We start from the raw sequence: 14,381 nt of genomic DNA, 5'->3' as shown, positions 1-14,381 counted from the left end.
TATAGTAAGATGTTTTCCCCCAAAATACTATTAAAAAGACATAAGAACCTACTTCTGAACTTGGATTTGAATGAAACACTCAGCTCCTACTGCCAAGCATTCATCCATCTCCCACTGAATCCCTCCACTCTGCACCTCCCACTCCAATAATGCTATAGAAACGAAACAAAGAAGTAAGTCATGGAAATGTCTTTCCGGTTTGGCCACTTACCATGCCAGAGGGGCCACCCGCGGGAGTCAAAGAGGGAGTTTTCAGTGTCGTCATGGTAACAGTAGTTGGTGTATAGGTCACTGCTGATAATGTGCTGCAAGTGGCTATCCTGCCAGTGGAGATCGCACGCCTCGATGGCTCGGGTGAACACTGTCCGATGTGGCCTGTTCGATGAATCTGTTTTTCCCACAATTCAGAAAGCCGGGTCAGCTATTATTCACATGTGAATCCATCAGTCATACTATTCTGTGGCCAGATGTTCATGAACACACCCACACACACTGTCCTGCACCCCCTAAGCGGAAGGATGAAGGGTGAATACTCTCATGTCCTAAGTGCTAGGAGGCAAGTCAGCCCAAAGAGCCACCATCCACTCACTTGTTTTATCAAACACACACACTCTGCAGCCATCAAAGCTAAGGTTAAAGGCATCCTGCAAAAAGAAGTGTCAAGTCTAGTTTCCATGCCAAATACACTCAGAGGAGGCACTCGGCACAAAAGTCACATGAAAACTCACTGCTCCCCACTTTTGAGGTGCTGTGGTGGGCTGCCCTGATGGGATCAACAGCTCTCACAAACACTATGCAAGAGATGCGACACCAGCCATGGAACCTTTCAGGAAGATGCAATCAGCCTTTAAAGATATGCAGAAGGGTTGTGCTTTTGGTTGTATTTTTTAACTATATTGTGCGGTTTTGCACAATTAAAACTATTATGCTTCTTGGGATATAATGATTAAATGCCACTTTATATCCCAAAGGGCATAAATGCATATATTTAACATTTCACAAAGCCACACAACATAGCTACAAAACAAACCAGCGCACTTACCTTGCCCCTACAGGCTGCCTCCTGACTCCTGGGCAGGTTCCATGACTGGTGTGATGTCCCCAGCATAGTGTATGCCGGGGCATCACAAAAGAGCAGAAGCAAACACTCCGAAGAGGATTCAAGTTTCAGGACCTGACGGAGAAAAGAAATGTTTGGGGAATAAAGAATATTCTCATCCCAGCTCCTGGGATTATTCAGTCCCTCTGGATAACATGGTTGAAATTCTGTAACTGCAATCCCACCCCTTGGGTCCCCACTCCAGACTTACCTTCAATTGTGGCACAAACCTTAGCAAGTCTCAACTGAAAATCAGGGTAACAAACTATGCTTACGTATGTGTATTTTACTTGGCTCTAGTATCACCCCTCACTGTACTGAGACTTAATAAGAAGCAAACCAAAGCTTTGGCTAAGCAAAGACAAAAAGGGAATCATAAACACCAAAACACAACCAAATTGAGAAGAACTCTGGGAACTCATCTAGGACGAGGAGTTCAACTCCCCTATTCTGCCGATGGAACCGAAAACCCAGAGAAGTGACATGACTTGCCAAGGTTACATAGCCAGGCAATGGCAGGCAAGATCAAAACATAAATATCCACACTCCAAATTCAGCCATTTCAGCTGTTGTGAAAGGCTTCTGAGAAGTCTTTAACATTAGAGTGAGACATTACTTCAGCTTGGTTTCAGGTCAACTTAGATATATCTATATTTGAATGCAAGACGTATCAAAATGTACGATGACATAATTTGAGAGGTATAAATACTGACGTCTCTGCTATGGCCCTGCCCAGTGCACAGATGCACACCTTGCAAATAGGAAGAGGGGGCCCTATATTTAAGGGCCTTTGAACCTATCAGGCCTTTTTGCTGAGCAAGGTAGAGATACTCCTACCCAAGAGAAAATTGGTTCCATGACTTCTGTCATTTGGTTAAATATTCCCAAGTCCAAATTTTATACATTTTAAGTGACTCTGTCATTTTGCTTTTTTTATTTAGCTCAAATCACAGAAACAGAATTTAAAACTAGGAGACTTTAAAAAAGCAACTTAGTATTATGCATGTATTAAAAAATTAGAGTTCTACTTCTCAATCTGGCTCACTGTGGTATCAATAATAAAATTAAGTTGTAGAGTATGATTCCATTTAAAAAAAACAAAAAACAAAAACCTCAACTTTTCCCATGTTTGTATGTATGAGCAAAGAGAAAAGTACAGGAACACACCACACTTTTAACAGTGGTTAGCTATAAAAGGCGAATAAAACCAATTCTAACAAAGAAGATTAAATATTCTGGCTCCTCTAAACAGAAAACAAAAAAGGAAAAAAAAAGCTAAATACTAATGAAATAATAATTAAATGAAAATATAAGACAGAAAGCCTCTAATAACATGGTAAATAAAGGTTGTGTATATAGACAATGACTACAAAGATAAAACTTGATTAGTATCAAAATTATGGTCCATTTTTATCTTACATGTCTAGTTTTTTTTATTTTTGCAACAAGATGGAAAAAAGAAATGGATTATCTAACGAAATTTTCAAAATGATAAATATACAAATTTATAAACAAGTTTTAAATAAAGTATATAACACAATACATGCTGATTAAAGAAAATTTGGGAAATTCAGAAGAGTAAAAAGGGGCAAACTAATAGCTCTTTTATAAAAAAATTAAAATAAAAAAATTGGCTATCACTCTGGTATATTAAAAAAAACCCTACTCTTTCAAAGAATGTGGATTTTAAGGTTGCTAATTAATTCTAACAAATAATCTTAGCGAAGACAAGGCCTGATTCCCCTTCACATTCACTCCAGTGTGCCAGCACATCCAATTCTGCCCACGGCCTGAGTCCTGTGCACACTCTACCCAGCTGCAATGGTGTGGCTGCTGGGCTTTGCTAGGTACTGCAGACTCTCCCCTGCATTCCAATACAGGTATGCAGGCCGAACATCAGTGTCCCTCTGTACAGATGTCTCTTCTGACAGCCCCTCTACAGTATGTGGATATTCTGCTAAAAACAGGAACCCTGTGCCTTTAGGCCCAATAGCAAGAAACACTGCCCTTAGAAACTAGATTCTGACTTCATGTGCCTCGACCAAATCAAACATGAAATGAACTTTCATCTGGAGGCTGGACCTCTTCTTAAAGGCTCTCTAAAGTCCATGGAATATTTCTGTTTAATCAAAGAGAAAGTAACCAAACGTAAAGTAGTAAACTGTAAAATGTTAGGAGGGCAGTCCCCAAAACTAGGTGGGAAGTGAAACACAGAGAAACCTCCAACTATCGTTAATTAAAAGGAGATTAACGTGATTACCTATGTAGATATAGGCATGCCCTTTCCTAGCAATGAAAGAAAATAAATGTTGAATTGTTAAATTTGAAAATTCTAAGTTTCTGGAAAAAAAGAAACGGAGTATACTTATTTTCTTTGAAGTTATTAAACAAAATAATCATGGGCAATAAAGATACGACAGATTTCAAATACTAAAATCCCAAGGCAAATAACTCTAGACAAAGCAAAGCCAGATCTTTTCCAAGTCCTAAAACTTCTTTTTGATTGGACAAATCCCTACGGAGTAATACATCTGATCTTCTCTCTTTGTAGAGACTGAAAACACTATGCTAACATTCATACTCAACACAATGTCCAGCTCTTTCTAGTAGAACCAACTCCATATAGGGCCAGCACATACAGAATGACAATTGCGATTCTGGATCCTTCCAGGGTCATTTAACTCCCACCTTACATCAATCATAACTTTAAAGTCTGTCAAATCCCCCACAGCATCTCTCCCCCTGATCCCCAAAAAAGGCAGCAGGAGCACAAAATCACACAAAAATAGTGACATGAATTAGTGAATTAAATTTTTATTTGTAAGATTTAACTTCTTTAAGGGCTTGGTTCTGAAAGAGAGAAGAAAATAGTACAATAGCTGGAAGGGAAAATGAGGCCAAGGAAGGATTTGGGGTTTTTTGGAAGATGAGAGGAACTTGATCTAAATGGGGGGATCCAACAGAAAAGGAAAAGCTGAAAAAACAGCATAGAAATGAGAGACACAAGTCCTTAAGAGGACATACGGAAATGTCTGAAAAATCTCTTAGTTGTCCCAAAGATTGGAGGGCACTATTAGCTTACAGCAGGTGGGAACAAGTATACTAGAAAATCCTTTACAATAAAGAATTTTCCTACTCCAAATGCCAACAGAATCTCATGTCCCTCCAGCCCGGGCATAAATGTTTATTTGCTATATTATTAAAACTAACAATTTTTAATGATGAAATTACAAAGCAACCCCAATATGAATTGGTTTGCACCAACAGAGATAAAAACACACAGTTTCTCAAGCCTGTCAATATTTTGTTTTACAAGGTAATATATTACCACCCTATTCCATGATTTTTTAAAATTATTTCCAAAATTAAATAATAGGGAATTTTAACACATACTAATACATAAAAGTATAATATCTATCTGTATTCTGATAGTATGGAAAAACCTACACAAAGGAATCAGGTAAAAATTAAAAATGCATACATTCATATTCAAAACATGAATGCCTTAAATTACTATAAGTTCTAGTGGGCAAAATAATTTTCCTACATATATTATGAGTTACTGTTATAAGCATATATGCGCAATTAGGTGGATACAAAGTGAGCAGAATATTACCGTGGACTCACCTTGGTTGGCATTTGCACCCTGAGGCAAAGCATTGGTTAAGTTGGGTAATTCACTGCCATGATTTCCATCTTCCCATGGACAGACATCAACACTGTTCCACTTTTTCAGCTGTTTTAGCCAACTGGCCTTCTGCTCCAACTTGCAGTGGGGGTTTAAAACTATACACATCCACAGAGCACCTAATTTAAAGGGAGAGAGGGAAGTAAATTTCAAAAATTATAAAAATTTCCAATTCTAATAAATAATGGTACATTTTAAATCCTTTCAAAATGGACTCAGGTCTGCCATTTTTATAACTCAATTCTCTCCTTAATCCAAGTGATAAATCTCATACAGAGTTTAATGGAAGAACAACAGAGCCCAAATTTGAACCAAATATCCAAACCCTGTTACACATAAAGATGAAAGATATTTCAAATGATAACTGTAATCACCTTCTTACTTGTGTGACATTTTGGACAAAAACATCAATAAAGAATACGACCCTACAGTCCAATTTGCCACTTTAATTTACAAACAGGTTTTATATATGAATGCTGCAACAAACCACTCTAAATTGTTCTTCAATGCAAAAATTAAATTTCCCTTTTTATAATAAAATCATAAAGGTATAAAATGGACGCAGTTTCCTAGTCTTCTTATAAGCTTTCCAAACTTTATTATGTTTTTAAATTAGTATGCATATCTATATATCAATTAATATATATATTTATATATCAATAAATCTTTAAAAAATTCACTTAAACATACTTCCGTAAATGATTTAACCAGAAACTAATCTTATTATAAGTGAAATCACTAAATTTATGTCTTTATGTGAATGAAATCATTAAACATGCATCAAAATTTCACTTGTTTTTCAAAGGAAAAGCCATAATGAATTTAGAAGGCATAACTCATAATTTGAATTAAGTAATGATAAAATTTATTATTCCTTTCTACATTCTTCAAAGAGATAGCTAATTCAAACAATTTTCCTAAGTTCTAAAACTTCAAGTTTTACTTTACTAATTTCAACACAAGACAGATTCTAGTATTTCAAACCCATTCTCAACACTTTTTCTTTAAAAAGGTATGTGTATCTGTGTCTATTTTAATCAACTATGTTAGCCAAGTGAATAACAAAGGTAGAAATGAGCAGTTTGTTTTGTCCAAAAGAGATGCTTTCTATCCTTCCACATTTAAAATTAGCAAGTTTTCCAAGTGTCCATCAATAGATACATGGATAAAGATGTGGTGTGTATGTACACACACACACACACACACACACTATGGAATAATATTCAGCCATAAAAAAATGAAACCTTGCCATTTCCAACAACAAGGACGGAACTAGACAGTATAAATGCTAAATAAAATAAGTCAGTCAGAGAAAAGACAAATCCCATATGATTTCACTCATATGTGGAATTTAAGAAACAAAAGAAATGAATGAAGGAAAAAAGGAGGGGAAGAGACAAACCAAGAAACAGACTCTTAACTATAAAGAACAAACTGATGGTTCCCAGAGGGGAGGCAGGTGAGGAATGGGTAAAATAGGTGATAGGGATTAAAGAGTACACTTACAACGATGAACAGGGTAATGTATAGAATTGTTGAATCACTATATTGTACACCTGCAACTAACATAACACTGTATGTTAACTATATTGGGATTAAAATTAAAAACTCAATAAAATTAAAATAAATAAAATTAGCAAGCTTTTTCAATTACAGAATCTAATATTTTAAATATCATATAACTTTTACCAACACAAAATAAAAATGGCTACAACCTATTCAAGCCACAGATATCTAAAAATTACATTTCTATATTTTTAAATGCCAATTAAAAACAAAATGTGATCAGTTAAAATGAAATAAACCCACTATAGCTTATCTCTCCCCATGAATACAAAAAGCAGCAACCTGAGTACTCTACAAAATAAATAAAATAAAAGCAAGCAGACTGGAGAAATAAAATTTTAAGTAAGCCATATCAGGCTGATTTCCTGTTACTTTTTTCCCTTCTTTTGCCCTGGCTTGGAGAGAAGATTAACTCCATTTGGGGAACTCTGTAGAAGGCACATACAGCAAAAACTTAAGAGAAATCTCATCGAGTTCGTGAGAGAACTGGGAAAAGGGGCCCTCCTCACACTCAGGAGCTGGAGAGGTAGATCCCTAGATGCTATGTACCAACAGGTCTAAGTCCTGTGCACCAGAAAGACCAAAGGCAGCAGAGCAAAACTTTGAAAACTATGGATATTGCCACCCAAAGAAGATGAAACGGAAGTTATGGTCTGAACTACCCTGGTTGTTGACCGTATGCTTTAAAAAACAAAAGAATGCTCCAGAGGACTTTAATAAGACCCAGACTTTCAGGGGACGCCTGGGTGGCTCAATTGGTTAAGCATCAGCCTTTGGCTCAGGTCATGATCCCAGGGTCCTGGGATTGAGCCCAACATCACATTGGGCTCCCTGCTCAGTAGGGAGCCTGCTTCTCCCTCTCCCTTTGCCCCTCTGCCCCGCTCATGCTCTTTCTCTCACTCTGCACTCTCTCAAATAAATAAATAAAATCTTAAAAAAAAAAAAAAAAAAAAGATCTAGACTTTCACAACATAGTACTCAAAACGTCCAGGATCCAAAATTACTGGGCTTACAAAGAAACAGGGAAATGTGATCAATTCTCAAGGGAAAAAACAATCAACAGATGCCGACTAAGAAGAACCAGATGTTAGAATTATCAGAGATTTTATAGCGACTATTTTAACTATGCTCCATGAGATGAAGGTAAACACTAATGAAAGGAGTAAAACTATAAAAAGAACTAAATGGACATTTTAGAAGTGAAAAAGATATCTGAAATAAAAAATTCACTGGATGGGATCAAGGGCAAAGTTAGTGAATATGAAGATAGTAATGATCTCATCTGAAGAACAGAGAAAACCTTAAAGACAAGTGGGAAAACATTTCCAAAGGTATAATATTTGTGTCACTGGAGTCCCAGAGGATGAGACATAAATATGGAAAAATATAGAAGAAACAATGACTGAAAACTTCCAAATTTGGAAAAATATATGAATTTTACAGAATGAAGCAGCTCAGGCAACCACAAAAAGGGTAAACTCAAAGAAAGCCATGCCCAAACATCTCATAATCAAATCACTGAAAACCAAAGCTAGAGAAAAAAATCTTGAAAGCAAAGAATAATAAAACAGTATATTGAAGAATGACTCAAATAATTAAGAGATTTCTCATCAGAAATCATAGAAGACAGAGGACAGTGGAACAACAGCTTAAAAGTGTTGAAAGAAACTGAAGTGTCAACACAAAATTCTATATCCAGCAAAAATATTGCTCAGGAATGATGGTGAAATAAAGGTGTCCTCATATCAGGGAAAACTAAGCATTTGCTGCCAAAGAGACCTGCTCTAGAAGAAATGCTAAAGGAAGTTCTTCAGGCTAAAGAAAAATAATACCAGAGGGAAACTGGGAAATACAGGAATAAAAGAAGAGCAATAGAAATGATAAGTACCTGACTACATATAACAAACTGCTTTTGTCCTTTTACGTTCTTTAAAATAAATATGATTATTGAAAGCAGCAATTTGAACACTGCCTTGTGGCATTTTAAATATATGTAGATGTAATACACATAAAAACTATAACATAAAGAAGGGAGAGAAAAGGGACCTAGAAGATTGTTAGATTCTACATCCTACTTAAAGTGGCAAAATATCAACTCAAAGTGGACTGGTTAAGGTTAGGTATGTTTATTATAATACCAGAACCATTAAAACTATACTAAGAGATACAAACAAAAAAGACAACAGATTAAGTGAAATACTAAAAAATGTTAGAACAATCCAAAGTAGCAGAGGAGAAAGCAGGGAAGAAGGAACAAAGGAATAAAAACAAAGAGGATAAACAGAAAACAAGTATTAAATGGTAGACTTAAATTCAACTACATCAATAATTATATTAAATGTAAATGGTCTAAACATACAAATTAGAAGATATGGTAAAATCAGATTAAAAAGCAAGACTCAACTTCATGCTACGTACAAGTAAGCTACTTTAAATATAATGACATAGATGGATTAAACGGAAAAAGGATAGAAAAAGATATACTATGCAAACACTTCCAAAATAAACCTGAAGCAGCCATATTAATATCAGACAAAGTAGATTTCAGAAAAAGGAACACTTAACATCACATAAGGTGAGACATAATAGGATAAAAGGGTCAGTTCTCTAAAAACACATGAGAATCCTAAATGGATAAAGCTAAACCCAACATTAAGACTCCAAAATACATTAAGTATTTAGCTTAAAGCTTAAAGGAGAAATATACAAATTCACAGTTATATTTAGAAACTTTAACAGTCCTTTTTCAATAACTCATAAAACAAATAGACAGAAAATTAGCAAGGATGAATACCTAAACACTATCAACCAATTTAGCCTCACTGACATTTACAGAACATCCCACCTATTACTAGAAAAAAAAAATACTACTCTTTTAAAAATGCACAAAGAACATTCACCAAGATAGTCCGTATTCTAGGCCATAAAACAAGCTTTGACAAACTTGAAAGAACTGAAATCATACAAAGTATATTCTCTGATGTAACAGAATTAAACCAGAAATCAATAACAGGAAGATATTTGGAAAATTCCCAAATATCTGGAACTAAATAACACTTACAAATAACTCATGACTAAAAGAGGAAATGATGAGAAAAATCAGAAAATACTCTGTACTGAATGAAAACACAAATAAAATACATCAAAATTTGTGACCTAGAGCTAAAAAGAGTTTAGAGGGAAATGTACAGTATTAAATACTTATACTGGAAAAGAAGAAAAGATTCAAAGCAATAATCTAAATATCCACCTGAAGAAACTAGAAAGAGAATGAGAAATTCAAAGCCAGCAAACAGAAGGAAGTAACAGACCAGAAATTAATTAAATTGAAAACTGCCCACCCCCCAAATTCTATGAAACCAAAAGATTAATGAAATCAATAAACCTATAATCAGAAAAAAAAGAAAGACAAACTATCAGTATCAGGAATAAAAGAGGACATATTATAATTCCTACAGAGGCATTAAAAGGCTCATAATGGAATTCTATGAATAACTTTATGCCTATAAATTCTACTAATTAGATTAAATAAACAAATTCCTCAAAAATCAAAAATTACCAAAGTTCACTCAGGAAGCAATAATAACCTGAATTAGTAATAAATTTATTAAAGAAATTAAATCTGTATTTAAAAATCTCTAATAATGCAGGTTCAGATGCTTCCCTGGAACATTATACCAAACATTTAAAAAGAATATCAATTCTATAAAATATCTTCCTGACAACAGAGAAGGGAATGATTTCCAACTTATTTTAAGAGGCCAGCATCACCCTGATACCAAAACCAGACAAAGATATTACAAAGAAATACAATTACAGACCAATATCCCTCAAGAACATAGGAGTAAAACACCTCAACAAAATATTAGAAAATCTAATTAAGAAATATACAAAAAGGAAAATACACCACAACCAAGTACAGTTTATCCCAGGAAAGCAAGGTTGGTTTGACATTAAAAATCAGAGTTAGTAACTCACTATATTAACAGACTAAGAAAAAAACAAAAACATGACCATTTCAACAGATGCAGAAAAAGCAATTTTCTTCAACAGAAAAAGCCACTGATGGGGCGCCTGGGTGGCTCAGTTGTTAAACATCTGCCTTCGGCTCAGGTCATGGTCCCAGGGTCCTGGGACTGAGCCCTGCATCGGGCTCCCTACTCAGCAGGAAGTCTGCTTCTCCCTCTCCCACTCCCCCTGCTTGTGTTCCCTCTCTCGCTCTCTCTGTCAAATAAATAAATAAAATCTTTAAAAAAAAGAAAGAAAAAGCAATTGACAAAATTCAACATTACTTCATAATAAATAAAACTCTCAGCAAAACAGGAACAGAAGATAACTTAGCCTGATAAAGGCATCTGCAAAAGAAATCCTACATTAACATCATAATAGCAAAAGACTGAACGTTTTTTCTGAGATCAAAACAAGGCAAAGATGTCTGCTCTTACCTCTAGTGTTCAACATCACACTGAGACACAGAGAATCTTAAGCAGGCTCCACACCCAGCACTGAACCTGATGCAGGGCTCGATCTCAGGATCCTGAGATCGTGACCTGAGCTGAAATCAAGAGTCAGATGCTTAACTGACTGAGCCACCTGGGTCTCTCTACAGCGGCTTTATTCATAAATGCAGAAGACTAGAAACAACCTGAATGTCATTGCATTGGTGAATGGATAAACAAACTGATGCATTCATGTAACTGACTACTACTTGGTAGTAAGAAACAAACTCCTTATACACACATAACATCTCAAATACATTATACTAAGTGAAGGAAGCCAGAATCAAAAGGAAGGATATGTGGGTGTACACACATATACACTCTCATTATTTAATTTATAGGACATTTTAGAAAAGGTAAAATTAAAGGGATTGATCACCAATGCAAGGGATTGAGAGTCAACAATGGAAATAACACATGGTGACAGTGTGAGGGAATTTTTGGAGGGGATATAACTGTTTCATATGTTGATTGTGGTGATTATTACAGGACTCTATTCATTTGTCCGAACTCAAAACCGTACAGCAAAAAATTCAGATGTGTTTCGTAATAATTACAATAGACACTTATTTAAAGTAATACATTTGCAGTCCAAAGAGTTCTAAGTTGTACATTTCAGGTTTAATCAACTTCATAAAAATACTTTGAGGACAGGTGCAACCACAGATTTCAACTACATGATTCTTTCTTTGCCCATTTTTTTCTCTTTCTCCTTTCCTGCCTAACCTCTTTCAGATATCATTCAAGGTAGAATTTATCCTTATATTTTGTCCACTGCTCTTTTTTTTTAAAGATTTTTTTTAAAAAATTTATTTATTAGAGAGAGAGAACGTGTGAGAGAGATCACAAGCAGGGGGGAGAGGTGGAGGGAGAAGCAGACTCCCCACTGAGCAGGGAGCCTGATGTGGGACTTGATCCCAGCACCCTGGGATCATGACCTGAGGCAAGGGCAGACGCTTAACCGACTGAGCCACCCAGGTGCCCTGTCCACTGCTCTTTATGCAAAATATGCTGCCTCGTGGTCAGGAGCAGTGCTCTCTTAATGTTAATCATCCTGTCATAATAAAGATTCTTAGGAAGTCTTCTTATGGCTTCTTTTATACCATCATTCTCACATACTGTATCATCTTGCATTAACCCCAATTATTGAACCCTGCAGCACTATAGTACCATTTTTGAATATCCCCCAGCCCCCAGCTGGATGCTGCAATGGAGGGCTGCTCTCCATGATGATCTAAGACCACAGGTGTATGTATTTTCATAGTATTTACAGTATATTTTACAGTATAGTAAGAATTTTACTCTCTGTAAATTTCAAAGCAAACTACTGCTACATAATATCTGTATCAAACAATACTGTCTACCGGTACTCCAAAGATTTAAGTATGAGCATTCTTTCAGCAGGAATCCTCTAACAAGCCAATGGACATTGCATAAATCACTACCTTATTAATCCTATGCCTTTCCCATGCCCAGACAGAAAATCAGCTTCTAATGAAACATGACCACACACTGTCAACAAAGCAAGGGACAAATCCAAATGGTACCTAAAGAACCTGAAATCGAAAGCCTTTTCCACTGAAGCCCATTGGACAATGAGATATAACTTTACCCAGTTTTAGGTTGTGGACTGATGGACACCCTAACAACATGAAAAAAGTTACATATAAGTAATTAAATAAAAGCTATATATTGGATCAAAAATTGCCATTGATATTTATGAGGCTACACTGAACTAAAAAAATTTCCAAATCATCAAATTACCTTTTTAAAAAGTAAAATCCTAATATTCAACAGCTAATGCTTAAAAATTAAGAAGTATTTCAGGGGCACCTGGGTGGCACAGTTAGTTTAAGTGTCAGACTCTTGGTTTCAGCTCAGGGTTGTGAGATCGAGCCCTGCATCAGGCTCCATGCTCAGCGAGTAGTCTGCTTAAGACTCTCTCCCCCCTCTCTGCCCCTCCCCCCACTCTGTGTGTGTGTCTCTCTCTAATAAATAAATAAATCTTTAAAAAAAAGGACATTTTAAGTTTCTCTTCCAAGATGTTTTTATCTTATAATTCTACTAATCTTAAATGAACACATTATCAGACAAAACTAAAATCAAGAATTTGCCCTGAAAGATGTGCTGTGACTAGTAGTTTCATCATCAGGTTGTTAATGCATTAACAAGGTTGTGTGTAAAAGGGCAACAAGTAAATTTATATTGACAAATAATGCAATGTAAATGTCTTTCCACAATGAGTGATTTATCTTCAATGTGTTCATTATGAATAAGAACTCTGTATTTCAGGGTCCTGAGATTGAACCCCACATTGGGCTCCACGCTGGGCATGAAGCCTGCTTAAGATTCCCCCTCTCTCTGCTCTCTCTCTCCCTTTCTAAGAAAGAAAGAAAGAAAGAAAAAAAGATGAGAAAAAAAACACAAACAGATTATAGCCCTTATAAAAAATCCTAAATGTTCTTGGAAACTTTAAGTAATGATTTCTATGATTTGAGGAAAAAAGAAATCCATCCTAGATTTTCAATGCTTACATTTCTCTAATTAGAAAATTTCCATTTTGCAGAATGAGAAAAAATTTCAAAAGCCAAGCTTTTATTAATTTGCCTATAATTTTATTGCTCACCTCCCCAAAGAGAGGTTTCATCCTGAAAGGATGTTCTTAATGTTAGATTCAAGTTCAGAGCTATAATAGATATGGTCTTTTATCTTAACAGTCACCATTACAAAAGCTGTAATTAGCCTTAATAACCAAATTAACCAAATTGAGTAAGTCATTCTCCAAATTTTATTAATTCAGAGTCCCACTTTGGGCATTTATCTCCTTCTCCAACACATGCCTGAAACATTTGTAGTTTTAAAAATAAAGCTCTTTGATAATTAAACATTCTGCTGTCCATCAGAAACATTAACCCTTGTAAAGACTCAACCAAAAATACTACACAGAACTCAATGAGAACTTAGCATTTCTAGCACCTACCAGAGGACCTGGCATCTATAAAAGTATTATTGGTTCTTTCAGAAAGGACACTTAATTATTTGCTATGAATTACAATGAAAACAAATCCAATACTTTTAAATCGCTTTCCTAGCTTCAATGCCTCAAAGCGTATAAAGGCAATTATCAAATCACTGGTGTGTGCATCATTCAGTTTCTCAATTATCCACAGCACATTTCAGCTCTAGTCCAGCTTTTCTCCACCATCCAGCATGCTTTTACTCTTCTTTCCACTAAGCCACCTAATCTGCACACAGTGATTTCACCAAAAAGATGCACTGTAACATACAAGCCAAAGTAAACCAAAACTAGGAAGGCAACTCCCCTGGGAAGAAGAAAAAGATGAAAGAAAGAACTCTTTTGCACAAGGTTAACAGTTCCAAACCACTCAGTAGTCTTAAACCCGTTCACATCCTATAACTGACCAAACAGTGAGTGAATGTGGGCAGACTCACACTGAGGCAGAAGACAAATCATCACAAAGACCTTTCCGGTTACTTCTGTATTTCACCAATAACAGTGCCAGCACAC

The 14,381-nt window shown here is 35.7% G+C and overlaps 1 protein-coding gene across 1 annotated transcript in view; it reads right to left on the bottom strand.

Annotated features, from left to right (window-relative positions):
- ZSWIM6 (zinc finger SWIM-type containing 6) overlaps positions 1-14,381 on the bottom strand; it is a 197,911-nt gene that overhangs the window by 19,776 nt on the left and 163,754 nt on the right. The window contains exons 5-6 of the mRNA XM_045895326.2: positions 4,727-4,906; positions 212-388 (exon numbers count right to left, since the gene is read on the bottom strand). Of these exons, the coding sequence (XP_045751282.1) occupies positions 212-388; positions 4,727-4,906 (357 nt within the window). The remainder of the gene's footprint in view (positions 1-211; positions 389-4,726; positions 4,907-14,381) is intronic.

The sequence above is a fragment of the Mirounga angustirostris genome, unplaced genomic scaffold (assembly GCF_029215605.1).
Source record: "Mirounga angustirostris isolate CCGP_5_RB_7025 unplaced genomic scaffold, mMirAng1.0.hap1 SCAF_7, whole genome shotgun sequence".
Taxonomy (NCBI): Eukaryota; Metazoa; Chordata; class Mammalia; order Carnivora; family Phocidae; genus Mirounga; species Mirounga angustirostris.
Note: the sequence above shows the minus strand (reverse complement) of the source record. Positions and strands in the feature narration are given on the sequence as shown.